The sequence below is a fragment of the Micromonas pusilla genome (assembly GCF_000151265.4).
Source record: "Micromonas pusilla CCMP1545 genomic scaffold MICPUCscaffold_4, whole genome shotgun sequence".
Lineage (NCBI taxonomy): Eukaryota > Viridiplantae > Chlorophyta > Mamiellophyceae > Mamiellales > Mamiellaceae > Micromonas > Micromonas pusilla.
In genome coordinates, this window is record NW_003315885.1 from 127,394 (window position 1) to 152,667 (window position 25,274).

The 25,274-nt window shown below is 68.1% G+C and overlaps 13 protein-coding genes across 13 annotated transcripts; 7 read left to right on the plus strand and 6 right to left on the minus strand.

Annotated features, from left to right (window-relative positions):
• Positions 1 to 1,767: 1,767 nt before the first annotated feature.
• On the plus strand, positions 1,768 to 4,800 carry MICPUCDRAFT_56942 (uncharacterized protein; the record flags this gene model as incomplete). The annotated part of the gene is made up of 4 exons (XM_003057551.1): positions 1,768 to 2,468; positions 2,605 to 3,256; positions 3,377 to 4,432; positions 4,585 to 4,800. 4 exons carry the CDS (start codon positions 1,768 to 1,770, stop codon positions 4,798 to 4,800), a joined length of 2,625 nt encoding a protein of 874 aa, XP_003057597.1.
• Positions 4,801 to 5,265: 465 nt separating this feature from the next.
• Positions 5,266 to 5,478, minus strand: MICPUCDRAFT_12066 (uncharacterized protein; the record flags this gene model as incomplete). Its single annotated transcript, XM_003057926.1, has 1 exon — positions 5,266 to 5,478. A coding segment is annotated over one exon (213 nt), but the record flags the coding sequence as incomplete, so codon positions are not given.
• A 619-nt stretch (positions 5,479 to 6,097) lies between these two features.
• On the plus strand, positions 6,098 to 7,197 carry MICPUCDRAFT_39139 (uncharacterized protein; the record flags this gene model as incomplete). The annotated part of the gene is made up of 2 exons (XM_003057552.1): positions 6,098 to 6,620; positions 6,785 to 7,197. 2 exons carry the CDS (start codon positions 6,098 to 6,100, stop codon positions 7,195 to 7,197), a joined length of 936 nt encoding a protein of 311 aa, XP_003057598.1.
• Positions 7,198 to 7,207: 10 nt separating this feature from the next.
• Positions 7,208 to 10,421, minus strand: MICPUCDRAFT_56945 (uncharacterized protein). The gene is made up of 5 exons (XM_003057927.1): positions 9,759 to 10,421; positions 9,050 to 9,648; positions 8,898 to 8,943; positions 8,051 to 8,740; positions 7,208 to 7,866 (listed from the first exon to the last, which is right to left on the minus strand). Exons 1-5 carry the CDS (start codon positions 10,377 to 10,379, stop codon positions 7,378 to 7,380), a joined length of 2,445 nt encoding a protein of 814 aa, XP_003057973.1. The 5' UTR covers positions 10,380 to 10,421; the 3' UTR covers positions 7,208 to 7,377.
• A 519-nt stretch (positions 10,422 to 10,940) lies between these two features.
• On the minus strand, positions 10,941 to 11,693 carry MICPUCDRAFT_39141 (uncharacterized protein; the record flags this gene model as incomplete). Its single annotated transcript, XM_003057928.1, has 1 exon — positions 10,941 to 11,693. One exon carries the CDS (start codon positions 11,691 to 11,693, stop codon positions 10,941 to 10,943), a length of 753 nt encoding a protein of 250 aa, XP_003057974.1.
• Positions 11,694 to 11,760: 67 nt separating this feature from the next.
• Positions 11,761 to 13,298, minus strand: MICPUCDRAFT_56947 (uncharacterized protein; the record flags this gene model as incomplete). Its single annotated transcript, XM_003057929.1, has 1 exon — positions 11,761 to 13,298. The coding sequence occupies one exon, from the start codon at positions 13,296 to 13,298 to the stop codon at positions 11,829 to 11,831; it is 1,470 nt and encodes a 489-aa protein (XP_003057975.1). The 3' UTR covers positions 11,761 to 11,828.
• A 237-nt stretch (positions 13,299 to 13,535) lies between these two features.
• Positions 13,536 to 14,626, plus strand: MICPUCDRAFT_56948 (uncharacterized protein; the record flags this gene model as incomplete). Its single annotated transcript, XM_003057553.1, has 2 exons — positions 13,536 to 13,871; positions 14,057 to 14,626. The coding sequence occupies 2 exons, from the start codon at positions 13,536 to 13,538 to the stop codon at positions 14,624 to 14,626; spliced, it is 906 nt and encodes a 301-aa protein (XP_003057599.1).
• Positions 14,627 to 14,847: 221 nt separating this feature from the next.
• MICPUCDRAFT_56949 (uncharacterized protein) lies at positions 14,848 to 16,059 on the plus strand (the record flags this gene model as incomplete). The annotated part of the gene is made up of 1 exon (XM_003057554.1): positions 14,848 to 16,059. The coding sequence occupies one exon, from the start codon at positions 14,848 to 14,850 to the stop codon at positions 16,057 to 16,059; it is 1,212 nt and encodes a 403-aa protein (XP_003057600.1).
• A 168-nt stretch (positions 16,060 to 16,227) lies between these two features.
• On the plus strand, positions 16,228 to 17,289 carry MICPUCDRAFT_56950 (small conductance mechanosensitive ion channel family; the record flags this gene model as incomplete). The annotated part of the gene is made up of 3 exons (XM_003057555.1): positions 16,228 to 16,450; positions 16,602 to 16,679; positions 16,865 to 17,289. 3 exons carry the CDS (start codon positions 16,228 to 16,230, stop codon positions 17,287 to 17,289), a joined length of 726 nt encoding a protein of 241 aa, XP_003057601.1.
• A 283-nt stretch (positions 17,290 to 17,572) lies between these two features.
• Positions 17,573 to 21,748, plus strand: MICPUCDRAFT_46935 (fusion protein; the record flags this gene model as incomplete). Its single annotated transcript, XM_003057556.1, has 2 exons — positions 17,573 to 19,378; positions 19,525 to 21,748. The coding sequence occupies 2 exons, from the start codon at positions 17,573 to 17,575 to the stop codon at positions 21,664 to 21,666; spliced, it is 3,948 nt and encodes a 1,315-aa protein (XP_003057602.1). The 3' UTR covers positions 21,667 to 21,748.
• Positions 21,749 to 21,763: 15 nt separating this feature from the next.
• On the minus strand, positions 21,764 to 22,861 carry MICPUCDRAFT_56952 (uncharacterized protein; the record flags this gene model as incomplete). Its single annotated transcript, XM_003057930.1, has 1 exon — positions 21,764 to 22,861. One exon carries the CDS (start codon positions 22,859 to 22,861, stop codon positions 21,764 to 21,766), a length of 1,098 nt encoding a protein of 365 aa, XP_003057976.1.
• Positions 22,862 to 23,005: 144 nt separating this feature from the next.
• MICPUCDRAFT_32766 (uncharacterized protein) lies at positions 23,006 to 23,838 on the plus strand (the record flags this gene model as incomplete). The annotated part of the gene is made up of 1 exon (XM_003057557.1): positions 23,006 to 23,838. The coding sequence occupies exon 1, from the start codon at positions 23,041 to 23,043 to the stop codon at positions 23,836 to 23,838; it is 798 nt and encodes a 265-aa protein (XP_003057603.1). The 5' UTR covers positions 23,006 to 23,040.
• Positions 23,839 to 23,963: 125 nt separating this feature from the next.
• On the minus strand, positions 23,964 to 25,224 carry MICPUCDRAFT_45425 (uncharacterized protein; the record flags this gene model as incomplete). The annotated part of the gene is made up of 2 exons (XM_003057931.1): positions 23,964 to 24,466; positions 24,639 to 25,224. The coding sequence occupies 2 exons, from the start codon at positions 25,222 to 25,224 to the stop codon at positions 23,964 to 23,966; spliced, it is 1,089 nt and encodes a 362-aa protein (XP_003057977.1).
• Between the last annotated feature and the right edge of the window lie 50 nt (positions 25,225 to 25,274).

Sequence of the window (25,274 nt, forward strand, 5' to 3'; positions counted from 1 at the left end):
CCGTCGCCGCCGCCGCCGCCGCCGTTCGCGCCTCGAGTGGTGGCGGCGGCGACGACGCGCGCGACGCCGATCCCGGCGTCGGTCGCGTCGCCGACGAGGACTTTGAAACCGCTCGGCGGCGGCAACGACGACGACGACGACGACGACGACGACTTCGTCGTCGTGTCCGAGCCTTCGCCCGCGGAGCGCGACCACCGCCACCACCCCGACCCTCCCGTCCCGTCCGCGGAGCCTCACGCTCCCGCGGCGCGGCGGTCCGACGGCGTCCGCGCGTCGAGGCGCGGTCGGTTCGGGGACGCGGGCGCCGCGGGCGCGGGCGCGGGCGCGGGCGCGTTTGATTTAAACATCCTTCGATCGGCGGCGCTGGAGGCGGAGACGGAGTTCATCGTCCGCGAGGCGTCCGACGACGGCGCGGAGACGCTCGCGAGCGCGATGGCGAGGGCGCGAGCGGAGCGCGAGCGCGAGAACAACGGCGGCGTGGGCGCGGCGTCGAAGACGACGACGACGGCGAAGCAGCCGCCGCCGCCGCCGTTTTCCCCGACGCCGCCGCCGCTTTCTCCTCCTCCTCCTCCTCCTCCTCCTCCTCCCGCGCGGACGCCGCCCTCGAGCCGCCCGAACGCCGCCGGCGGCGGCCCGATGGGCCTCGACTTCGCATCCTTCGTCCCGACGCCGACGTCCGCGGGCGCGGGTACCGCGTCGACGCCGCCGGACGAGTCAGGCGCGTTCTCATCACACTGGTTCCCATACGACCGCGTCGGCGTGGTGAACGCCGATTATTAAGGACTTTTGCCGTCGTCTCTCTCCGCCCACCCCTCGCGTTTAATCCCGACACACCTCGATGCCTTTCAACTCCGCTTCTGACGCATTTGAACTCCACCCCGACGTTCGCTCGTACGGAACGACCCTCAGTCGTCCTCGCGAAACTCGTCGGCGCCGACGCCAACGTCGTCGCCGGCGTGCTCGCGACGCGCCTCACGTCCCTGCGCGTCGCGTCGCGGTTCTGGTCGAAGGGCGACGCGCGCGCCGCCGCGGACGCGCTCTCGAAGAGCGGCGACGACTCCGTCGTCGCGGACGTTCTCGTCGCGGTGTTGGACGCCGGGAGAGCCGGCGCGGGCGCGGGCGCGGGGGCGGGGGGCGCGTCGCCGTCGCGATCCCCCGGCGGCGGCGGCGGCGAGACGCTCACGCTCGAGCTCGCTGCCGCGCTCTCGCCGCTTCTCCCGCCGCTGTTGTCGTCGCCGCACGCGCGGCACGCGGACGCGTCGATGCGGTTCGCGCGCGAGATCGTGTTGGCGTACGAACCGCTGTTGAAGGACGCGGCGACGGCGGCGGCGTTCGGCGGGAAGAGCGGCGGAAACGCGCGCGGCGGCATCGGCGTGGACTTGGTCGGGGAGGAGAGAGCCGCGCGCGCGGGCGCGGCGCTGCGCGCGATGCGCGCGATGCGCGACGGCGTGGACGCCATCGCGCGCGGGAGCGGCGAGCTCGCGCCGAGGGCGAAGGAGCTTCTCGCGTTGATAGCACGATTAGGGGAGTGGTGACGAGACGAGACGGCTGACGGCGTCTGTTTGGTAGTGCCAAAAGTATCACACGTCGCACGGACGCGTTCTTCCTTCCCTCGCTTCAGTTCGCGCGGCATCGGAACCGACGAGCCGACCCTCGGACGAGGCTCGACCTCGCGTCGCTCGCGCGCGTCCGTCGCCGCACGCGCGGTCCGAGGAGACGCGCGCACTCGCGAACGCGCGGACCGCGCCCGCGCGCTCGCACCGGGCGATGTCGTCGCGCGCGCCGCCGCCGCCGCCGCCGCCGCCCGCGCGTCGCGTGGACGCGTCCGACGCCGGCGTGGCGCGCCTGCGCGAGGACGTCGCGCGCGCGGAGCGTCGCGTCCGCGACGAGACGCGCGATATCGCGCGCGAGGCGAACGCGCTCGCGACGCGCGGAGGCGCGCGCGCGAGCGGCGCGGAGACGCGCGCGGCCGCGGACGCGCTGTCGCGCCGCGCGGTCGACGCGAGCGACGCGCTCGCGCGCGATATCGCCACCGTCGCCGCGTCCGTCGACGCGTGGGCGCGCCATCTCGTCGCCGCGAAGACGCGAGCGTCGCCGTCGCCTTCGCCGTCGCGCGCGAACAGCCCCACGGGCGTCCTCGCGCGCGTCGAGTCCGAGGACACCTTATCGGACGACGCGTCGGCGTCGTCTCACTCCTCCTCCTCTTCCTCCGTCCCGTCCTCCCCTTCGTCCGACCCCGCGGTCGCGCTCGCGGCCGCGGTCGAGCTCCTCGGCGCGCTTCGATCGCTGAACGTCCTGTTCGAGCGCGTCGTCGTCGCGATCAGCGCCGCGCACGTCGCCGCGAGGGCGGAGGACGCCGCGCGGGGAGAGGGAGGAGAGCGCGGCGATGACGAAAACGAAAACGAAAACGGCGTCGAGTGGGAGCCGCCGAGCAGGCGCGTTCTCCTTGCACTGGTCCCCATACGACCGTGTTCGCGTGGTGAACGCGATTCCTTAAGGACTTTGCCCGGCGTGTCTCTGTGCCCACCTCTCGCTTTCAATCGTCGCCCTCGAAGCCTTTCAACTCCATCTGACGCCTTTCAACTCCACCCCGACGCCGTGCAGTTTCACGCGGAAGACGGTAAAATATTGGGTCGACGTCCGCGACGTGCTGCGCGTGAAGCTCGCCGTCGCGCGTCACCTGCCGCTGCTCGTGTACGACGGCAAGAAGGGGAAGAAGAAGGGGAAGAAGAAGGGAAAGAAGAACGGAACGACGCGCGGGGATGAGGGCGGGGACGGGGACGGGGACGGGGACGGGGATGAAATTTTCCCGCCGCGCGACGGCGGGAAAATAACCTCGGCGTACTTTGACTCCGAGACGCTGGACGTGTACAAGATCCGCCTCGCGCGCGAGCAAGGCGCGACGCTCGTGCGCGCGCGGTGGTACGGCGACGACGCGGACGTCTCCGGCGTCTACGGCGACGCCGCGGCCGCGCGCGACGACGACGACGACGACGACGACGACGACGACGACGACGTGTTTCTCGAGCGAAAATCGCACCACGAGTCGTGGAGCGTCGACGACAGCGTCAAAGAACGGTTCAAGCTCGCGCGACGCGAGCTCGCGGGCTTTATCTCCGGCGTGATCGACCCGAGCGCGAGGTTCGCGAGCGACGCGAGCGCGCGCGCGCTCGCGACGGAGATCTCGCGCGACGAGATCGAAGCGCGGCGCCTGACGCCGAGCCTGCGCGTGGACTACCGCCGCGCCGCGTTTCAGGTGCGTTCGATACAAACGTACTGTATTTCACCCATCTCTCGGTTTCAACATTTGATCGATCGAGTCTATCATCTTTCAACTGATGACCGGTGAACATTTTTTGTATGGAACGATTCTCAGACGGCGAGCTCGAACGCGATTCGCGTGTCGCTGGACACGGAGCTCGCGTTCACGGACGCGCGAAGAAGAAGACCTACGCGGACGACGACCCTAAACCCTAACATCTCTAACCCTAAAGCAGCGGCCGCGGTCGAGTTCCCGCACGCGGTGCTCGAGGTGAAGCTGCACGAGGGGGAAAAGTGCGAGTGGATCGACGAGGCGCTGCGCGCCGCGCCGGCGTCGACGGAGGTGTACAAATTTTCGAAATTTCTCCACGGAACCGTCGCGACGCGCGGGGGGGTGAACGATGAAACCCCCGGCGGAGGGGCGTTTCTGTGGCGAATTCCGCACTGGTTCGACGACGACGTCGCGCGCGCGCACGAGGAGCGGGCGCGCGCGAGAGACACGCTCGAGCGCGCGTTGCTCACGCGAACGAAGTCGGCGACGGCGGCGACGACGACGGCGACGGCGACGCGCGCGGTCGAGCCGTCCGACGGAGGGTCGGGCGGCGAAGACGACCACGTCGTCGTGCACGTCGTCGCCGACGGCGAACAGCGCGTCGGCGTCGTCGGCGTCGGCGGCGGCGAGCGTCTTCTTCCATCCGCGGCGGCGCAGTCGTCGGACGCGATTCCGTCCGACCCGTCCGCCGCCGCGCCCGGGGCCGCGCCGGAGCGAGTCGTCGCCGCCGCCGCCGCCGTTGAGCACTTCAGACCGTCGTTTCTCCGACCGCGGCCGTCGGATCCGCCGCCACCGCGCAACGGGAGCGGCTCCGACGGCCTCGCCGCGGGCCGTCGTCGTCACGTTCCGATCAAAGTCGAGCCGAAGACTTTTTTCGCCAACGAGCGGACGTTGCTTCAGTGGCTCTCCATGTCCGTCCTCCTCCTGTTGGCGTCTCTCGCGCTCCTCGCGCTGGACGGCGGCGTCGACGGTGGACTCCCCGGAGCGTCGATGCCGTCGGCGGCGAGCGAAGCGAGCGGGGATTCGAGCGCGAGCGCCGCGCCGCCGCCGCCGCCGCGTCGGAGCGCGGATCAGGCGCGTTCCATCTCACACTGGTCCCCATACGACCGCGTCGGCGTGGTGAACGCCGATCCTTAAGGACTTTGCCCGTCGCATCTCTCCGACCAGGGTCCCTCGTTTTCAATCCCGACACACCTCGACGCCTTTCAACTCCGCTTCTGACGCCTTTGAACTCCACCCCGATATCATCGCTCGTATGGAACGACCCTCAGCTCGCCAGCGCGGTCTGCGGCGCGATCCTCGCCCCCGTCGCCATCTCCTTCATGGCGTACGCGCTGCTGACGTACCTGTGGCGGTCGCGGAGGATCGCGCGGAGGGAGCCGAGCGCGAGGTACGACGACACGTGGGGACCCGCGGCGTTGACGGGCGCGCTCGTGATCGTCTCCGTCGCCGCGGTGTCGTTTTCAATCGCCGCGCACTTTCGATGAGGTGCGTTCTGCACACTGGTCCCCATACGACCCCGTCGGCGTGGTGGACGCCGATCCTTAAGGACTTTGCCCGTCGCATCTCTCCGCCCACCCCCCGCTTTCAACACCCGCCCTCGACGCCTTTTAACGCCAACTGACGCCTTTCAACTCCTCCCCGACGTTCGCTTGTATAGAACGGCCCTGAGACGAGCGACGACGCGAAGCGACGCGTGGCGATACGAAACGTCGCCGTCGTCCGCGGCGATTGGAATTCAGGAGCGAGGAAGGGAGGGACGCGAGACGCGGCGGTCGCGTCGAGGGTTCGGGCGGGACGGGGAGGGGCGCGCGGGAAGAGGGGTCGGGCGACCGTCGTTCCGTTTGACGTTCGATTCTGATGATTCGAGTTCGAGAGAAGAGAACCGGCGCGTCGCCTTCGCTACGCCATCGCCGCGCCGCGTCGCGTCACTCGAAAAACTGCGCGCTCCTCGTCGCGAGATCGAAGAACTCCTCGAAGTTCACCCTCCCGTCGCCGTCGCCGTCCACCGTCCGTAACATCTCGCTCGCCTCGCGCGTCGACACCGTCTGTCCGAGCGCTTCGAAGAACGACTTCACGTCCCTCGCGTCGAGCAGGCCGTCGCCGTCCTCGTCGAACGCGGCGAACGCCTCGCGCACCTCCGCCTCGGTGATCTCCGCGCCGCCGCCGCCTTCGCCTACTCCCCCCCCGCCGCCCCCGCCCCCTCCTCCGCCGCCTCCGAGTCCCATCGTGTTAAATCCCCTCGCGAGCTCGTCCGCCCCGCCGCGCCCGCCGCGGCTCGCCGCCGCGGCGCTCGCGCTCGTCTCCTCCTCGTCCGAGTCCTCCAGGTCCTCCGCGCCGGACTCGAAGTCCACCGCGCTGCTGTCGCCGTCGTCGTCCGTGTGATACGTCACGCTCGACCGCGCGCTTCCGGGGGACTCGTCGTCGTCTCGCCGCACGACGCCGACGCGTCGTCCGCCCGCGAGCGCGCGCGGCGAGACGTAGTCCGCGAGGTTCACGTCGAGGACGTCCGCGCGTCGGACCTCGCCCCATCCGTTGCCGTCGTTCTCGCGCCGTTGCGGTCGTCGCGCCGCGGGCGCGCCCTCGCGCCGCGACATGATCGCTCGCCGCCGCGCGCCGCGCCGCGCGCGATGCCGTCTCTCAACGTTCTGTTCGTTCGCTCGAATAAAATAAAAGTCATCGACACCGGCATTCTCAATCCCGCGACTCCTCTCGAGCGCGCCGCCCGCCCGCCCGTCGCGCGCGCGTCCACCCGGAGCCGTCCCACCCGCCGCAGCGACGACGATGTCGACCGCGCTCGCGCGCCTCGCGCTCGCCCCCGCGACGCGCGCGCGCGTCGACGCGTCCCTCCGTCGAAGCGTCGGCCACCGCGACGACGCGCGTCCTCATCGGCGTCCTCGTCTTATCCGTCGCGCGTCCTCCGCGTCACCTTCCGCCTCCGCGTCGAACGCGGACGGCATGTACGACGGCACCGTGCTCTTCCACCTGTACGACGAGCTCGTCGCCCCGAAGCCGATATTCACGACGTTCTTAGAGGGCGCGCTGCACGTCGCGGAGGTGGCGCGGTCGCATCCGTCGTACGCCTCCGCGCACTTCCACGAGGCGCACGACCAGGCGCGCGCGATCGACTGCGAGCCGCACGGGTACTTCAACATGACGCTCTTCTCGTGCGCGCCGGAGACGCTCTGGGACGCGTTCGAGGACTTGCGCGAGTGTGTGGACATCGGGCACGTGGAGCGGACGCACCATCCGCTGCCGTGCGCGGAGATCGCCGCGACGCCGGGACCGACGTCAGCCATCGCGTCGGGTGCGTTCTAGTATCACACTGGTCCCCATACGACCGCGTTCGCGTTGTGAACGCCGATCCTTAAGGACTTTGCCCGGCGTCACTCTCCGCCCACCCCTCGGTTTCAATCCCCACCCTCGACGCCTTTCAACTCCCAAGTCTGACGCCTTTCAACTCACCCTCAGCGCCGCACGGCGCGGTGAAATACGCGGAGACCGACGCGACCGTGCTCGTCGCGACGCCGCGCGGAGGAGACAAAGAGAAGGAGGCGTGGGAGGCGTGGAGCGGCGTGGACGCCGCGCGCGAATCGTGCGGGGAGACGTTCCTGGGCGCGTCGCTGCACGAGTGCGTCGACGCGGCGTCGGCGTATCGATTCGTCGTGCGGACGGAGCTCGGCGGCGCGAGCGACGAGGCTGTCGCGGCGGCGACGGAGGCGGCGCGCGCGGCGGCGGGCGACGGCGCGATCGTCGGGGCGTATCGGTGCGCGTTTAACATCGAGAAGGAGGGCGCGCCCGCGGGGGCGTTACCGGCGGTGCGAGAGGTTCAGAAGAAGCAGAGGGAGGCGAAGGAGCAGGGGTTTAAGAGCGCGGCGGCGTAGGAGACGGGGCGGTTCGTCGGCGTTCTTTCGTTCATCGCGCGCGTCGTCGGCGCCGCGCACTTTATGATAGTCTCGTTTCGCCGTCGTCGACGTCGTCGTCGTCGTCGCCGTCGCGTTCGCGTTCGCGCGCGTGATAATACATCCATCGTCATCGTGGAGCGTCCATCCCGCGGCGAGCGTTCACGCGTTGAACCCGCCGCCTCCCCCGAGCGTCGTCATCTCCTTGTCCGTCGGAATCTCGTCGTCGTCCGGGGCGTCCCCTCCGATGACGTACCCCGTCCTGTCGTGCCTCCCCGCCGCCGCACCTCCTCCCACGAACGGATTCCCTTGCGCGACGCCGCCGGTCTGCTCCCCGTCCTCGCCCTCGTCCTCCAGCGGCATGTACTGCGACATGATCGCCCGGATCTCCGCGTCCATGTACGACCGCACTTTCCTTCGGTAGAGCCAAAACCCTCCGGCGGCGCACGTCGCGCACGCGACGACGACGAGGAACGCGACGAAGACGACGCGCCCGCCGGATCCGCCGCCTGATCCTCCGCCGAGGAAACACGCGATCCCGTCCGGGGAGGCGGCGTCGAACCGCGCGACGTACCCAGCCGCGCACGCGCACTCGTGCGACCCCACCAAATTTTGACACGTCATGTGCTCGCCCTTGCACGACGTCACGCACTCAGGGTCGTTCCATACAAAGCGATGTCGGGGTGGAGTTCATAGGCGTCAGTTGGAGTTGAAAGGCGCCGAGGGCGGGTATTGAAAGCGAGGCGTGAGCGGAGAGAAGCGCCGGGAAAAGTCCTTAAGGATCGGCGTTCACCACGCCGACGCGGTCGTATGGGGACCAGTGTATAGAACGCACCTCGTCCACGTCGACGCACGACCGCACGCCGTCGCCGGAGAACCCCTTCGGGCACGCGCACGTCGTCGCCGGGATCGTCGCCGGGTCGCCGCCTTTCAACCCCGTCGCTTTCTTCGCCTCGATGTTATCGCGACACGCGTTGTGTTTGCCATCCGCGGAGACCCAGCACCCGCCGGGGGTTTCGTCGACGCCGCTCCTTCCGCCCGCGTCCGCGCACGCGCTCGGCGGCTCCTCGTGGCAGGTGAACTCCCCCAGCGGAAGGTCGCGGCACACGCACCGCTCGCACGAGCACGACGGCATCTCCACCGTCGCGCGTTGACACTCGTTCACCTCCTCGCACGTGAAGTTGCCATCCGGACGCGTGACTTTCCGCCGCCCGAGCGGGCACGCGCACTGATAGAACGGGTACCGCGAGATCTCCTCGCAGCCGGTGAGGCTGAGGCCGTCGGCGTCGGACGCGCAGTGCACCGCGCCGACGGATCCCGCCGCGCACGCGTCGTTCTGGTCCGCGCCCGCGGCGCACAGATCCGGCTCCGCGCCGCGCTCGAACCCGGCGCAGATGGCGTCCAGCACCGCGCTCCGTTCGAGCTTCCCGCGAAACTGCCGCTCGTTGATCACCACTGTGGGAAGCAGCACGATGTCGCCGCGTTCACGGTCCGCGCTGGTGTCCACCTGCGCGCGCTGCTCCGCCTGGGGTAGAGTTGAAAGGCGTCAGTTGAAGTTGAAAGGCGCCGAGGGCGGGGATTGAAAGCGGGGGGTGGGCGGAGAGATGCGACGGGCAAAGCCCTTAAGGATCGGCGTTCACCACGCCGACGGGGTCGTACGGGGACCAGTGTATAGAACGCACCTCGAGCAGCGGGTTTATCGCGTCCGCGTTCGGGTCGCCGACGCACCTGTGAGGTTCGTTCCATACAAAAAATGTTCACCGGTCAGTTGAAAGGGGACGCGATCAAGTGTTGAAACCGAGCGATGGGTGAAAAACTTTTGTACTGAACGCACCTCCGCCACGCGTCGACGTCGACGCCAACCTTCGGGTCGCTCAGGACTTCGATCGCGCAGCTCTCCTGGCCGAACCGCCCGTTCGCCATCGTGCACTTCTCGCCGTACGCCGTCGCGTAGTCCCACCACTTCCACGGCGTCTCCGTCTGATTCAAAATCTGAAACGCGCACAGCGATCGCAGATTCTCCATCACGACGTCCACGCCGCTGAACCCGGCGCGGAAGTCGTCGTCCGGGTCCGGGCAGCAGTACCGCCCGCGGTTGATGCACTGCGCGACACACGCGGGATCGTCGATGAACTCCGGCGGGCACAGCCACGTGATGTAATGCGGCGTGAACTGCGTGAACGCGCCTCGCTCCAACGTCTGCGCGGTGAGCGCCATGTCTCGGATGAACGTCTTTTGCGCGTCGCACGACGGCCCGCACTCGTCCCCGCTGTTCGTCCACAGCTCCCACTCCACGCGCTCGTCCGGGTGCGGCATCACGTCCGTCCAGTTCAGCGTCACGAGGACGTTGTGTCCCTGCGAGAGGACGCCCTCGAGGACGTTGCCCACCTGTTTCGTGATGAGCGCCACCGGGACGGTGATGTTTGACGCGTACTGCGGGCCGTTCCATCGTTCAAAGCGACGTCGGGGTGGAGTTCATCGGCGTCAGAAGCGGAGTTGAAATGCGTCGAGGTGGAGTTGTGTCGGGATTGAAAGCGAGGGACCCTGGGCGGAGAGATGCGCCGGGGGATAAAGTCCTTAAGGATCGGCGTGCACCACGCGAACGTCGTCGTATGGGGACCAGTGTAAAAATATGAACGCGCCTGAGCGTCCGAGGCGGCGTCCATGGTGACGAGCGTCTCCGCGACGTTGTCGTGGATCATCACCGCGTCCGCGCCCGCCTGCTGCGCGTGGAACGCTTTGCGCGTGAAGGCGCAGTCGCCGCGGTCGACGACGACGACGGACGCGCCGAGGCCCGGGTGCTTCGGCGCGCGCCAGTCTGCTGGGTAGGGATCGCACGCCTCGTGATCGACGGGCGGGTACGCGAGCGCGCCGTTGAGGACGGCGCCGTACAGCGGCACGCCGAAGTTGGCGATCGCCATCTCGTACGTCCCCTGGATGTTGGACGGCGCGTTCACGCGGAACGTCGCCTTCTCCACCTTGAACCCAGCCTCCGCGGTCGGGAGCGCGGCGGAGGCGACGAGGAAGAAGATCGCGAAGAGGACGACGCCGGGCGCGACGCGGCGCGTCCGCGGCGTCCGCGTCGTCGTCGCCGCCGCCGGCGGCGACGACGACGACGTCCTCGGCGACGCCGCGCGGGAGGCGCGGTCCCGCCGGGGTGCCATCTCGCGGTCGCGCGCGAACGCGAAGAAGCGAGACGCGGGGCGAAGGGCGCGGCGAGGGCGGGAGTGAACGCCCGCGCCTCTTCGCGGCGGGCGCTTCCGGAGTTCTCGCGTGACGAGTGGAGTTGCTGACGACAGGTCGACAGCTGGCAGTTCGAACAACCCGCGGAGGCGCGCGACTCCCGAACGACGATGGACGATTCCTGCGCACGACGTGAACGAACGAATAGCACAGTACACGACCGAAGCCGCGCTCGACGCGACGTCGCGTCCGCTCGGTCGATTCGAAAGGATGACGAAGGGTGCGGCGCGTCGTCGCCGCCGCCCCCCGCCGGCGTCGAGATTCACATTATTCAATCATTCTCTCGCGCTGTCCTGTCTAAGGTGCGTTCTATACACTGGTCCCCATACGACCGCGTTGGCGAGGTGGACGCCGATCCTTAAGGACTTTTGCCCGTCGCATCTCTCCGCCCACCCCTCGCTTTCAATACCCGCCCTCGGCGCCTTTCAACTCCACCTGACGCCTTTCAACTCCACCCCGACTTTCGCTTGTATAGAACGGCCCTAAATCCCAACCTCCAGAAACTCCAGCTCGAGCAACACCGCCGCCGCCGTCGCGCGTCGCACCGCGTCGTGCGTCCACACCTCGTCCCCGTTCGTCGCCTCGCTCGCGGCCCGTCTCGCGTCGACGATCAGCCCGCGCCCCGCTTCGCTCAGCCGCTCGCCCATGTCGCGCGCCAACACGACGTCGCCGCCGACGGAATTATTCTCCTCGTAGTACCCTCTTCGCAAGTTCTCCATGACGTCCAGCCACGACCCCGCGCCGTTCGCGCACGCGTGCGCGCCGCGGTGCCCGCTGAGCTGCCAAGACAGAGCGAGCACCAGCTTGCACTCCTCCCACGGGACGTAGTTTTGCTCCGGGAGCGGCGAGGTCGAGATCATCGACACGAGCCATCGCTTCCGCGCGTCCTCGCTCGCGTTCAACGCCGCGCGGACCACCGCCGCGGCGTCGTGCGCGTCCCCGATCGCGCTGCCCCAGCGCCACGCGTCGCTCGCCCACGTGATCGGAGGGAGAACGACGCCCGTGCCTCTCAGGTCGTCTGAAGGCTGCTTCGACGGGGCTTCGTAGGGCACGCCGTCGACGTCGTCGGGGTCGATGACGGCGTCGACGCGATTCCCGCGCGCGCGATTCCCGTGCGCGAGGACGCGGCGCGCGATGCGCGCGCGCGCGGTGGAGCGAGGAGACGTCATCGATCGTCGTCCGCGGAGGAAGACGCGCGGGGTGCAGCGCGCGACGGAGACGGACGCGCGCGTCATCGAGCCCCGCCCGGGGGCGGCGAGGAGTTGTGGATAGACCATTCACGTCGTCGAGGGTATAAACGCTTTTTTCGTCAGTAGATCTGAGCTGAGGTTAACAATCGCGGCGGGCGGGCGTCGACCGCGACCGACGCGTCACCCTAAGTCTAAGCTCGCTATCGTCAGGCACCTGCTCGCGTCGCCCAACGCGACCGGCGGCGCGCGATCGTCGCCCTCGCACCGCCGCATCCGCGTCGTGCGCTCTTCGAAGACGAACCCCGCTCTCGTCAGCGCCGCCGCCGCCGCGTTCGAGTCGTCGTCGTCGTCGTCGTCTCCCTCCTCCTCCTCCTCCAACCCTTCCGGGACGTACGCGACGACGCCGTCGAGGTCGTCCCTCGCGCGCATTTCGCCGACGGCGAGTCGAATCACTCGCTCGAAGAAAAGCGAAACGGCTTCGACGGGGACGTTTTCAAAAACGCCCGACGGCCCGACGTACAACTTGGACCCTCGAGCGTGCGCGCACGCGTAGCCAACCTCCGGATCCCACGCGAAACACCCCGGCGCGGTGCTTCGCCACGCGCGCAGCAGCGCCGCGCGCCGCGCGCCGAAAATCCCCGCGTCCGCGGCGACGACGCGCTCGAAGTCGTCGTCGTCGAAGTCGTCGACGTCGTCGTCCTCGTCGCGCGTCGACGCCGGCGGCGCGGCGGCGGCGGCGGCGGCGGCGGCGTTCGACGACGCCGCGTCTCGGTCGTCGCGCAACGCGTATCGCCGCACGCGCGACGTCGCGACGAACCCCGCGCGCTGGTACAGCTTCACGCCCATGTCCGACGCGTCGAGGTAAACCTCGCGCGCGCCCTTCGACGACGTCTCCTCGAGCGCGGCTCTCAAGACCATCGACGCGACGCCGAGCTTTCGATAGTCGTTCCTCACGACGACGTTCCCGCACCACGCGAATCGTCCTCCTCCTCCTCCTTCGCGCGCCGCCGCCGTCGACGTCGACGTCGACGTCGACATCGACGCGTCGCCGACGCCGACGCGGTCGTACACCGTCGTGCACGCGAGCGCGACGAGGTCGTCGCGCTCGTCGAACACCCCCGTCGCGCCGTGCAACGGCGAGCGACGACGCGCGCCCCCCGTCCCCGTCGCCGTCGCCGTCGCCGTCGCCGTCGCGTCCTCCTCCGCGTCCTCCGCGCCGCCGCCGCTCAAGAGCGCGATCCACTCGTCCTCGCTCGCGTCGAACGCGACCTCGGCGAGCAACGTCTCGAGCTTCGCGACGTCGTCCGCGCCGCGCAGCTGTCGCATCACGTGCGCGCATCCTTTGTCGACGATGCAAAATTCCTCGTCGTAAGACAGCTCCGGGTTCACCACCTCGGGCGGGGAGGATGCATGGCGGCGCGGGCGACGGCGACGGCGTCGCGGAGCGTCGGGCGACGACGCGCGCGGCCGCGGCACCGCGGCGGGCGTGGCGCGACACGACGCGCGCGCGATCATGACTGCTGACGAGGCGAATGAGATTTCGGACAGGAAAGAACTCGTCCTCGTCGACCGCGCGCGCTGTCGGCAGACCGCCGTGGATAGGATCGCGGCCGCCGGGGACGCGCACAACACGTCGCACACCGGCGCCATCGCGACATGGCCGCTCGAGCGGCGTGCGCGTCCCCAGCGACGGCCGCGGCGTCGCGCGCCTCGTCGCGGCGGCGCGACGAGCGAGGCGCGTCGCGGCGGCGCCACCGCGCGCCGTCGCGCGCGACGGCCGCGACCGCGAATGGCGGAAACGCGTCGGCGGAGGGATCATCGCCCTCGTCCTCGTCCTCGTCCTCCTCCTCCTCCTCCTCGCTTCTCCCGAAGCGGCGTTGGGCGGACATGACGACCGCGGAATTCGACGAGATGGACGCCTCGAACGTCATCGCGCTCCTCCCCGTGGGCGCGATAGAGCAGCACGGCCCGCACCTCCCCGTCTGCGTGGACGCGGCCATCAACGCGGGCGTGCTCGACGTCGCGCTGCGCCTCCTCCCTTCCGAGATTCCGCTCACGGTGCTCCCGGCGTTTCCGTACGGCAAGTCCGTGGAGCACGACGACTTCGCGGGGACGATATCGCTGAGCGCGTCTACGCTCATCGCGGCGTGGACGGACATCGGCGAGAGCGTCCACCGCGCGGGAATCGAGAAGCTCGTCCTCTTCAACTCGCACGGCGGTCAGGTGCGTTCTATACATTGGTCCCCATACGACCCCGTTCGCGTGGTGAACGCCGTTTCCTTAAGGACTTTGCCCGGCGTGTCTCTCCGCTCATCCCTCGCTTTCAAACCCCGCCCTCGACGCCTTTCAACTCCATCTGACGCCTTTCAACTCCACCCCGCCATCGCTTTGTATGGAACGACCCTCAGCCGCAGGTGATGGACATCGTCGCGAGAGACCTCCGTAAAAGGTTCGGGATGTTCGTCGTCTGCGTCAACTGGTTCTCGTTCGGCGTCCCGGAGGGTTTATACGACGACGAGGAGATCAAGCACGGGCTGCACGCGGGCGACGTCGAGACGAGCGTCATGCTGCATCTGCATCCGGAGTCGGTGACGATGTCGCGCGCGCGCGACTTCCCTTCGGCGGGGGCGGACATGGAGCGAGACTTTACGTATCTCTCGCCGGAGGGCGGCGGGATCGGGTTCGGGTGGCTCGCGCAGGATCTCAACCACGCCGGCGCGACTGGTAACGCATCGGAGGCGACCGCGGTGAAGGGCGAGGCGACGGTGGAGCACGCCGCGGAGAGACTCGTGGAGTTGTTGCGCGAGGTGCACGACTTCGATCCCGCGTGCGTGTTTCGGAAGGGCGCGGGGGAGTATTGCCAGGTGCGCTTTCGAAAGGTGTGGGAGGAGGACGAGGAGAGGGCGGGGGAGGGAGGGGGTCGGGCGAGGGAGGGGGAGCCGTCGCGGTATCGGTCGCACTACGGCGGGAATCGATGAGTCGACGGCGCGGCGCGGCGGCGGCGTCGCGAGACCACTGCGTACACTTACGAGACAGTATTCTTCTTGACGCACTCGCACGCGTGTCGTGACTTCCGGAATGATGCAGTTTTAATCGCCCTCCGACACAATCGAGGGAGCGCACTCCTCCGCCGCGCGAGGGACGCGCCGCTCGCGCGACGCGTCGCTCGTTCGCTTCGCGAGCGAACACCGCGCGCGCGATGACGACGACGACGACGACGACGACGACGACTTTCGCGTCGGTCGTCGCGACGCGCGGAGTCGTCGACGCGCGCTCGCGCGCTCGCCCTAATTTATTATCCTTCAGAGGAGGCGGCATCGCGCGGCGTAACAACGACGGACGCGTCGCGACGTGCCTCTCCGCGCCGCCGCGACGCGTCGTCGCGACCGGCGCGCGTCGCCGCGGCGCCCGCGCGCGCGGCGTCGTCGTCGTCGCCGCCGCATCCGCGTCTTCTTCGTCTTCGTCGTCGTCGTCGCCGTCCCCCGCGCGACCGCCGCGCGGTTCTCCGCCTCCGCGACATTCGACGGAGAAGCGCCCGGGGGACGACGCCTCCGCCTCCGCGCGGCGTCGCCGCGCGTCGCCGTACGGCACGCCGCCGTTCGCGCGCGTCCTCGCGGCGTCGATCCTCTTCGCCGCGTCGCTCGCGTCGCCGGCGCGCGCGAACGCGGCGGCGAGGAGGACCGCGTCGTCGTCGTCCGCGACCGCGACCGCGACCGTCTCGAGCGTCGAGCAGATGGTCTCGAGCATCGATCCGAACATCGTTCGGCTCCCGGAGCCGGTGTCGCGCGCGATCGACTCGAGCGCGCAGAGGGTCGGGAGGGAGATCCGAGCGTTCGCGCGCGGGTGCGAGCGCCACATCAAAGACCCGTGGTCGATCGAGGACGTGTGGCTCATCGTGCTCATGCAGCTCGCCATCGACAATTGGCGGCGACAGCTGTACGAGTGGAGGTTAAAGCGGCGACGACGCGTCGATGACGGCGGCGGCGAAGGCGACGAAGGCGGCGAGAAGGGGCCCGGCGAGATCGAACCTTTCGCGTTCGACGAGAACTCGTTCAAAGAGAGCCTCCTCGGGTGGCTCGGAGGGCCGATGAAGACGCTGCAGGCGGTGTGGGTCACGCTGTACGCGCGCGATAACGTCGTCGTGCGAATGTTCGGATTCGACGGCGGGTTCGCCGGCGGCGGCGTCGTCTCCCGCGGCGTCGGCGACTTCGACCTCGCCGTGTACACGCTCGGTCTCGGCGCGGTCGCGGTCATGTGCAACCAGAGGTGGCTCCCGGAGCTGTTGAGGACGAAGGCGAAGATCGCGGAGGCGTCGTTGCGGATCGTCCTCACGCGTCTCGTCGCCATCTTGCTCTCGCTCGGGCGCGTTCTCCTTCACACTGGTCCCCGTACGACCGCGTCGGCGCGGTGAACGCCGATTCTTAAGTACTTTATCTCCCGGCGTGTCTCTCCGCCCAGGGTCCCTCGCTTTCGATCACTGCCCCTATGACGCCTTTCAATCTCATCTGACGCCTTTCAATTTGACCCTGGTGCGATCATCACCCTCAGCTCGGTCGCCCGCGCGGTGGCGTTGCTCGGCATGCCCACGAGCAGCATCCTCGGCGTCGGCGGCGTCGGCGGTCTGACGTTCGGCCTCGCCGCGAAGGACGTCGTGGCGAACTTTTTGGGAGGGACGATGCTCGCGATCCTTCGCCCGTTCACGCTCGGGGAGGAGATTTTCGTGACCGGGGGGCAAGGGTTCAGGGGCAGCGGGACGCCGTCCGTGTCAGGCGCGTTCTATACACTGGTCCCCGTACGACCGCGTCGGCGTGGTGAACGCCGATCCTTAAGGGCTTTGCCCGTCGCATCTCTCCGCCCACCCCCCGCTTTCAATCCCCGCCCTCGACGCCTTTCAACTCCAACTGACGCCTGTCAACTCCACCCCGACATCGCTTTGTATGGAACGACCCTCAGACTACCTCGTGAAAGAGATCGGGTGGTACCAGACGACGCTCATCGCGAAAGACACCAAGCCGACCTACGTGCCGAACGGTGCGCGGCGAACCCCGAACCCTTCCTTTTTAGCCCTACCTACAAAACGCTCGACCCGACCGACGACGCGTTCGTTCGTTTCACCCCTCGTCTCGCGGCGTCCAGTCGCTCGGCGGTTTCCACGGTTTCAACCTCGCCTTCGACGCCGTTCGTTCATCGGACCGAAACCGAAACTTAAACCGCAGGGTACTTTCTCGGCGCCAACGTCATCAACGTGACGCGGATGACCGACCGCGTGTTGATCATCGAGTTTCGCGTGCGGTACTCGGACCGCCACCGCGCGATCCCGGCGATCCCGGACGAGATGGAGAAGTACCTTCGATCGCACCCGAAGACAAACGACCGGCGTCACCCCGTGCGCGTGAACCTGACCGGGTTCGCGGACGACTGCCTCAAGATCGGCGTCGAGGTGCACGTCCACAAGATGCCTCTGAACGCGCACCTCAAGGTTAAGAGCGAACTCCTAATGGGGATGATGGACATCGTGGAGAAGCACACGAGCGGCGTCGCGTTCCCGGTGGAGGTGGAGGATCCGTACGCGTTCGAGACGAAGAAGCGATTCGGGGGTTCCGTCGAATCGTTGCTCGCGGCGCGCGCGGACGCCGCGTGAAGAGAAGGACGACGGGGGGGGGGGACGGGAGAGGGCGAACGACGCGTCGCCCTCGTCTGCCCTCCCAGCCTCCTCTCGAGACTGTCGCCTGTATCATATCATATCATATCATATCGCACACGCATCGAATTCGTGGGGTGTTCGAACCAGATTATTCCCTGACTGAAGAAACGGCCGCCTGGCCGCGCGCGCGTCCAACCGTTGCGTTCGCTTCGAAATCACGACGCCGCGCGCCCCCCCGTCCAGAGCCGCGGCGCGCGGGGCGAGGCGCGCGAATCACGTCATGAGCGACGCCCGCGGCGACGGCGGCGGCGGCGGCGCGGCGCCGCCGCCGCCCGCCGAGCCCGGGGGTCGATGGGCCAGGGGCGCGGCGATACGCGACGGCGTCGCTCCCCGCGGCTCGGCCGACGTCGCCGACGACGCGAACAACGCCGCGTCCGTCTCCGGCCGCGCGGACGCGGGGTCGATACACGCGCACGAGGGCGAGACGTTGCGCGAGAAAGCGCTCGCGCAGAGAGCGGCGAGGCAGCGCGCGCTCGTGGAGGAGCGCCTGCGCAAGGGCGGCGTGGAAACGCGCGGCGACGGCGGCGCGGACGGCGACGGCGCGTCGGGCGGCACCGTCGCGGAGGAGGGCGCGCGCGTGGAGAACGAGATTCACACGCAGAGGGAGTCACGACGGCCGAACCGCAGGGCGGACAACACCGAGCGCGAGATCTCGGAGAAGCTCGACAAGCGCGTGAACGTCAAGTTCGAAGACGACGACGACGACGACGACGACGGCGGCGGCGGCGGCGAGAAGAAGCCCAGGGGCGCGGGTTGGGGCAAAGCGAAGCGAGCGCTCGAAGCGAGACGCATGGCGGTGCACCTCTCCAACGTCCACAACGACAACTGGACGGACGCGAACGCGCTTTTCGAGTACTACAACTCCACGTACTTCGAGAGCAAGCTCTCAGAGAACGTCACGTTCGGGTGGATCTCGCGCGACGAGCACGAGGGGAACGAGTTTCGGTACTGCCTGTGCTCCGCGGTGCCCGGGTGGTGGCACGGCGAACACAAAAATTTGATGTGCGGCGTCGCGTGCGACGTCGAACGCCGCCGCGGCGCGGCCGAGCGACGCAGCGTGCACATACGCATGCCGGAGGCGATGCGAAAGTTTAAGCTCACGAACATGACGAAAGAAGGTTTGTTGCACAGCATGATACACGCGTGGCTGTTCGTCACCGCGCAGATCGCGGACCACGAGCCGTTTTACGAACACGGCGAAAATTTTCGACGGAAGATGCACTCCATCAACAACGACACGCTGACGTTCGACGCGTTTCGCCCCACGGGCGGGTACGACATCTCGTTCAGCAACGTCGGCGACGTCGAGTTCGGGCACTTGCTCACGCAAGAGATGATGGACGCGCTGACTGTGGAGCACTACAAAGTGTTATACTTGGTGAGCAAATACTCGCGCTACGCCGAGCGACCGACGGAGAAGGAGCTCTGGGTTCGATTCCAACCGCTTCTGGTGCTGATGTACGAGCTCATCGTCGCGGGCGTCTTCGACTTCGACTACGCTCCCGCGAGCGCGATGGTCGCGGGATCGCGCGTGTACTTGAACACGACGCAAGAGGGGCGCGATAATCTCGACGATCTCGTCGAGGCGAAGCTCGTGCGCGCGATGCGTTCCATCGCGCACGACAAGCAACCCGTGGTGGCGTACCAAATCACCGAAGCCGGGATGGCGTCCCTGCGCGAGTCCCCGCTCACGTCCGCGGAGCGCGACGAGATCGACGACGTGATATACGACCCGACCGGGTCGCTCCTCATGGTGTCGTGGGAAGACGACGCGTTTAAGCTGAAGTCGGCGCTCGGATACTGCGTCGACAGCGGAATCACGGAGACGGAGGACGTGTCGTACGTGTCGTCGCCGTACCTCCCTTACACGCTGCGCGACCTCTCGAAGCCGCTCGCGTCGAACGCGCACCGCGCGGGGGAGGCGGCGCTGGGGGGCAGCAACGTTCTGGACGAGTTGGACGTGCAGGTGACGCTGTCGCGGCTCGTCGTCCTCGTCGGCGAGTGGATTCCGTTCGGGTGTAACCAGGTGCGTTCTGCGCGATCGTTTCGTTTCGTTTCGTTTCGTTTCGTCATTCACCCACCGCCCCTCGGTTTCGACAGACAGTTCATCGCCCTCCCCCCTTTCGACTGACCGATGAACGCTTCGCTTTCGCGCGTGACGACCCTCATCAGATCATGCAGCTGACGCAGAAGCTCGGCGCCGCCGAGCGAATCAAAGGGGGGTACTTCTCGAGCGTGATCGACGCGCACAGCACGGAGACGACGCTGGAGGTGCCGGTGGGTCTTACGAAGGTGAACGTGAACAGTTTCGACGCCGCGCAGTGGATCAACATCGAGGCGGAGGTGGAGTTCCCCGAGGACGAGGGCATCGTGCAGGTTGAAAATTTCGGTATTCGGTATCAACGCGACGGCGTGACGTTGTACGGGTTGAAAGTCGAGGCGATCATGGACTCGGTGTTGAACGACCTGAGTCTGGATAACCTCGCGCGCGTGATGACGGACATTCACCAGGACAGCAGCAAAGTCACGGAGTCGCTCACGTCGAAGCACCAGCAGAACATGTTGCGGATGGTGTTCAACGGGAACCAGGAGAACCGGAACAAAGTCAACGTGTTCATCGCGGAGAAAATAACCCCGAAGCTCCGAGCGTTACGATACCTCGACGGCGACGCCCTCGAAGCGGAGCTGAAGCAAGTCATAGGGGACACCCAGCACGCGTTCGACATCACGGAGAACGACGTCGTCATCTTCGGCGACGCCGGCGTCTTATTCGCCGGCCCCGATTGCATCCGACACGAGACGCTCCTGCTCGCGTACCTGGCGTTGAAGTCGCGAGAGGACTTCGTGATGAACTTCTTCAACCGACTGTTCATCATGGCGGACCAGCTCAAGACGCAGCAGGAGATGATCGATAAGTACCACGAAGACCCGACGCACGTGGCGACGATTCGAAATAATTTAGGCGTCATCAACGAGGATTGCATCATGCTCGAGGAGGTGATGCGATCGCTCGCGAGTTCCGTGGAGAAGGACGCGCTCGCGCCCGAAAACGTCCCGACGACCAAGGCGGGGAAGCGCCTGTACCACATCATGCAGATCCCGCAGATGGAGCGGAACTTGCGAGGGCGCGTTCAAGACTGCGACAAGCAAGTCGCGGCGATTCGAAACGAGATCGGCTTTCTGGATGGGCAAATCACGAACGTCGCGCGCGCGTTGCAGCGAAAAGTCAACCTCGACACGAAACAGCTGTACGTCGAGTGCGCGTCGGCGATCAAAAAGACGAACCCGATCAGCGCTCGCGACGCGATGACCGCGCTCGCGTGCGGATGGCTCGCGTTCAAGATTCTCGATCGAACGACCGGGGAGTGGACGGTGATTTGGCAGAGCTGGCTCAAGTACGACGTGACGTATCCGCTCATCCTCCACCCGGACGCGCCGTGGTTTTGGATCAACATGACGGCGTTTTTCATCCTCGCCGTCGCCACGTACGCGTTCGTGTACCTCAAGACCGAGCAAGCGGCGGGCACGGTGCACTTCCACGCGACGTTCGACGCGAAGATCCGCGTCGCGAAACTGTACGCGTACCTCCGCGAGCGCGGCTTGCAGACGGAGACGATCACCTCGGAGGCGGACGGCGACGCCGTCATGACTGAGTTTTCGTACGTCGACGAGATGGGCGCGAGGCTCTGGGAGCACTACGTCCCGCGGATCGTGATGATGGTGGACGTCAAGAACGGCGTCCTTCGATGGGCGGACATCACCATCGCCAAGCCCGCGAGCACGGCGGCGCGGATCTTCCCGCGCGAGCTCCGGTCCGTCCTCGCCGCGGATCTCGACAGAAACGACGTCCTCGTCGACGTCGACGGCGGGAAGCGCATCCCGCGGCAAACCAACGCGATCACGCTGCTCGCGCGCGAGGAAGGCCGGGGCCACGACCGAGAGGTATCGCTGGAGGAGCGAACGGTGTTGCGCCTCCGAGAGCAGCTCGCGCTGAAATTTTGTTACAAGGTGGAGAACTTGGTTCGCGTGGAGACGAGGCGCGTCGTCGACGGCCGCGACGCGGAGGAGCCCATCGTGGACGACGCGCAAGTCGTGGCGCTGCGGCATTACGAGAGGCTCGCGGTGACGTTCCGCGGGAAGCCCGACCCGGGGATGTCGCTGTACGCCGCGCAGTTGAAGCACGTGCAGAGCGCGCAGGCGTCCGGGCGGAAGGTGCATCTGCACGAGATGAAGAGGAAGGGCGACGGCGTCGCGTATCTCAAGTACGGCGACGACGTCGAGGAGGAGGACCTGCTGTACGACTCGCGGGTGTGAGAAGAAACCGATAACCGACGCGCGAGGAGCGTTTTTATTTACTAGAAGATAGCGTAGTCTATGATATACGCGCGACGTGATGAGACTAGTGAACTACCTACTCGCGATAATACTTGCTCCCCTCGAACGTCTCCCAGTCCTGCGGCGCGTCCCCCTCGGCGGCGTCCCGGGTTCCTCGAGCGCCGACGCCTCGCCCCGTCTGAAACGGATCGTCCTCGTCAGCCGCCCCCTCTACCTCTTCCTCTTCGTCGGCGTCGTCGTCGTCTTCCTCGTCGTCCTCCTCGTCCATCCACGCCCCTCCGCCTTCGAACGCGGCGTCGCCCACGCCGTCTGGATCCCACCACAGCCGCACCGCCGACGTCGCGCGCCCCCCCAGCTCGTCGTCCCCGACGTCGGCCTGACACGTCCGCAGCGTCGCCGCGCCGCCGCCGCCGTCGTCGCCGACGCGAACGACTTCCATGACGCATCCGTCGCACCGGCCTTCGAGGCATAGCGCGCTCGCGGCGTCGCGCGACACGACGCCGAGACGCATCGCCGCGGCGAGGACGTTCTCGCCGGGGCGCAACGCGACGGACGTCTCCGCGACGTCGTCGTCGCCGCCGTCCGGACCGGGGGTGGCGAACGTGACGACGACGGCGCCGTCGACGCCCCCATCCTCCTCCTCCTCCGCGGCGGCGCGCTCCTCCAACGCGACGATCGCGCGCTCGAGCGCCTCCGCGAGCCGCGCGAGCGCCTCCGCGCGGTCCGTCGTCAGCGACAGCGTCCCCTTCAACTTGGCCTTGGCTCGGAGCAGCGCGCGCGCGTCGTCGTCGCATCCGCTCGCGTCGCGCACGATTCGAATCGCGGCGGCGTCGAGCTCGACGCCGCGGTGGACGAGGCGCTCGCCGCGCGCGATGACGCGCTTCGCGCGCGCGCGCACGTCCTCGAGCTCCGCGCGGAGCGCCGCGGCTTTCTCGGACGCCGCCGCGGAGGGCGACGACGACGACGACGACGACGACGGCGACGCGGTCTCGCCCTCGTCGTCGTTCGCGGACGACGGAGACCCGCGCCGAGCGGAGGACGAACGCGACGACGACGACGACGGCCCTCGAGCGACCGCCGCCGCGCGTCCGACGCCGCGCCACCGCGCCGCCGCCGTCGACGCGACGGCGCTCCGCGGCGCGGCGCGCGGCGCGACCGCGACCGCGGCCGCCATCGCCGCGCGGCGCGTGGAGCCGCTGGCCGCCCGAGGCGATGGAAGAAAATGGCAGCGCGCGTGCAGATGCAGCGCCACTTGTCGTCGTCGACACCCTGGATACACCGTGGATAACGCCGTCGCCGCCGGCCACTTCCGCCCTCGCGCGTCGAGCCGACACGCCGCCAACGCCGACCAAAATGGCATCGTTCACCCTCACCGCGTCGTCCGCGATCGCGACGCCGCGCGCGCGCTTCGCCGCGGGGGGCGACGCCTCGCGCGCCGAGCTCCGCGCGCGCGCGCGCGCCCCCGCGCGATCGTCGTCTCCTCGCGATCGCGCCTCCGCCGTCGTCGCGCTCGCCGCGGCGACGAAGACGCCCAAGCGCGTCGTCATCGCCGGCGCGCCCGCGTCGGGGAAGGGCACGCAGTGCGAGCTCATCGTCGAGAAGTTCGGCCTCGTGCACATCTCCGCGGGCGACCTCCTCCGCGCGGCCGTCGCGGAGGGCACCCCGGCGGGGCTCGAGGCGAAGGCGTACATGGATCGCGGCGACCTCGTGCCGGACGAGGTCGTCGTGACCATGGTGAAGGACGCGTTGGATTGCGAAGAGGCTGAGGAGAACGGGTGGCTCCTGGACGGATACCCGCGCAGCGCGTCGCAGGCGGACGCGATCGAGAAGGAGGGGATCACCCCGGACGTGTTCCTCCTCCTGAACGTCCCGGACGAGATGCTCATCGAGCGCGTGGTGGGGAGACGACTGGACCCGGAGACGGGGGCCATCTACCACGTGAAGTTTTTCCCGCCGCCGGAGGACGTCGTCGACAGGCTGACGATTCGATCGGACGACACGGAGGAGAAGGCGAAGAACCGCCTCGCCGTGCATCACTCGAACGTGGAGGCGGTCGTCGGGAGGTACGAGGGGAAGATCAGAGAGATCGACGGCGACCGCGCGAAGACGGAGGTTTTCGCGGAGATCGCGTCCATCCTCGACGAGATGTGAACGCTCGATTCGACGCGACGCGAAGCGCTTCCGTGATGAATGAGGTTTGTTATGTGTACACGCATCTGGTTGAAAACAACGCCGACAGCGCGAATGCGCGCGGAGTATCGCCTCCCTCCCTCGCTTCACTTCTTCGCGCCGCCGCCGTCGCCGCCGCCCGCCGCGACGAACGCCTTCCCTTTCGCGATGGACCCTCGCAGCTCCTCGCACGCCTTCTCCAACCCAACGCGTTCGCCCGGCGTCATCCGCCCGAGCCCCGCGATCTGCTCCACGCCGCGCCGCCCGAGCCTCACCTTGGACGCGAAGAACTCCAAGCCGCGCGCCTTGATCTCGGAGCCGCCGCCGCCGTCGACGTACGCGCATCCCCACGCGCCGCGCTCGCCGGCCAAACCTCGCAACGCGAGATCGGCAAACTCCGCGGCGGCGGCGGCCATCGAGAGCGTCGCGCTGCCCGCGCCCGCCTTGGCCTCCACGACCTCGGTCCCGCCGTTCTGAATCCGGTCCGTCAGCGATGCGATCTCCTTTTCGCTGAAACCGCCGCGAGGGAACGGTTTCGTCTGCGACAACAGCGGGAGTATCGTGACGCCCGCGTGCCCGCCCACCACGGGGACGTCGTACGAGGGCCGTTCTATACAAGCGAAAGTCGGGGTGGAGTTGAAAGGCGTCAGGTGGAGTTGAAAGGCGTCGAGGGCGGGTATTGAAACCGTGGGATGGGCGGAGAGATGCGCCGGCAAAAGTCCTTAAGGATCGGCGTTCACCACGCGAACGCGGTCGTATGGGGACCAGTGTATAGAACGCACCTGACGCGCGGCGGCGTTCGCCATCCTCTTCGCCCCCGACGGCGTCCGCGACGAACGTCCGCGCACGCATGACGTCCAGGTGCGTCACGCCCATCAACTTCTTCGGGTCGTACACGCCGCGCGTCTTCAAAACCTCCGCGGCGATCGGCACGGTGGAGTTGACTGGGTTTGAGATGACGAGAAGTATCGCCGCCGGCGCGTGCGTCGCGACGGCGGCGGTGAGGTCGCGAACGATGCCCGCGTTGACGTTGAAGAGGTCGTCGCGCGTCATCCCGGGCTTCCGCGGGACGCCCGCGGGGATCAGGACGACGTCCGCGCCGTGGAGCGCCGCGCCGAGCTGCGTATCGCCGACGAAGCCGTCGACGCGCGCGGCGCTGTCGACGTGCGAGACGTCCGCGGCGACGCCCTTCGCGAGCGGCGCGACGTCGAAGAGGCGGAGGCTCGTCACCATCGGATGGCGCTTCATGAGGAGCGACAGCGGCTGGCCGATCCCGCCCGCGGCGCCGAGGATCGCGACGGCAAACCCGCCGGAGGAGGAGAACGAGGGGGAGGCGGCGACGGGCGCGCGCGTGAGGTGGCGCGTCATCGTCGCCACGCGTCGCGCCGCGCACGACGTACGCGGGGTTTCGGACGCCA

Coding starts and splice junctions, on each gene's coding strand:
- MICPUCDRAFT_56945 (XM_003057927.1), bottom strand. CDS start 10,379: ATGGCACCCCGGCGGGACCGCGCCTCCCGCGCGGCGTCGCCGAGGACG. Junction 9,649..9,758: donor GGCGCATCTCTCCGCCCAGG/GTCCCTCGCTTT, acceptor AACGGCCCGCAG/TACGCGTCAAACATCACCGT. Junction 7,867..8,050: donor CGTGCGTCGACGTGGACGAG/GTGCGTTCTATA, acceptor AACGACCCTGAG/TGCGTGACGTCGTGCAAGGG.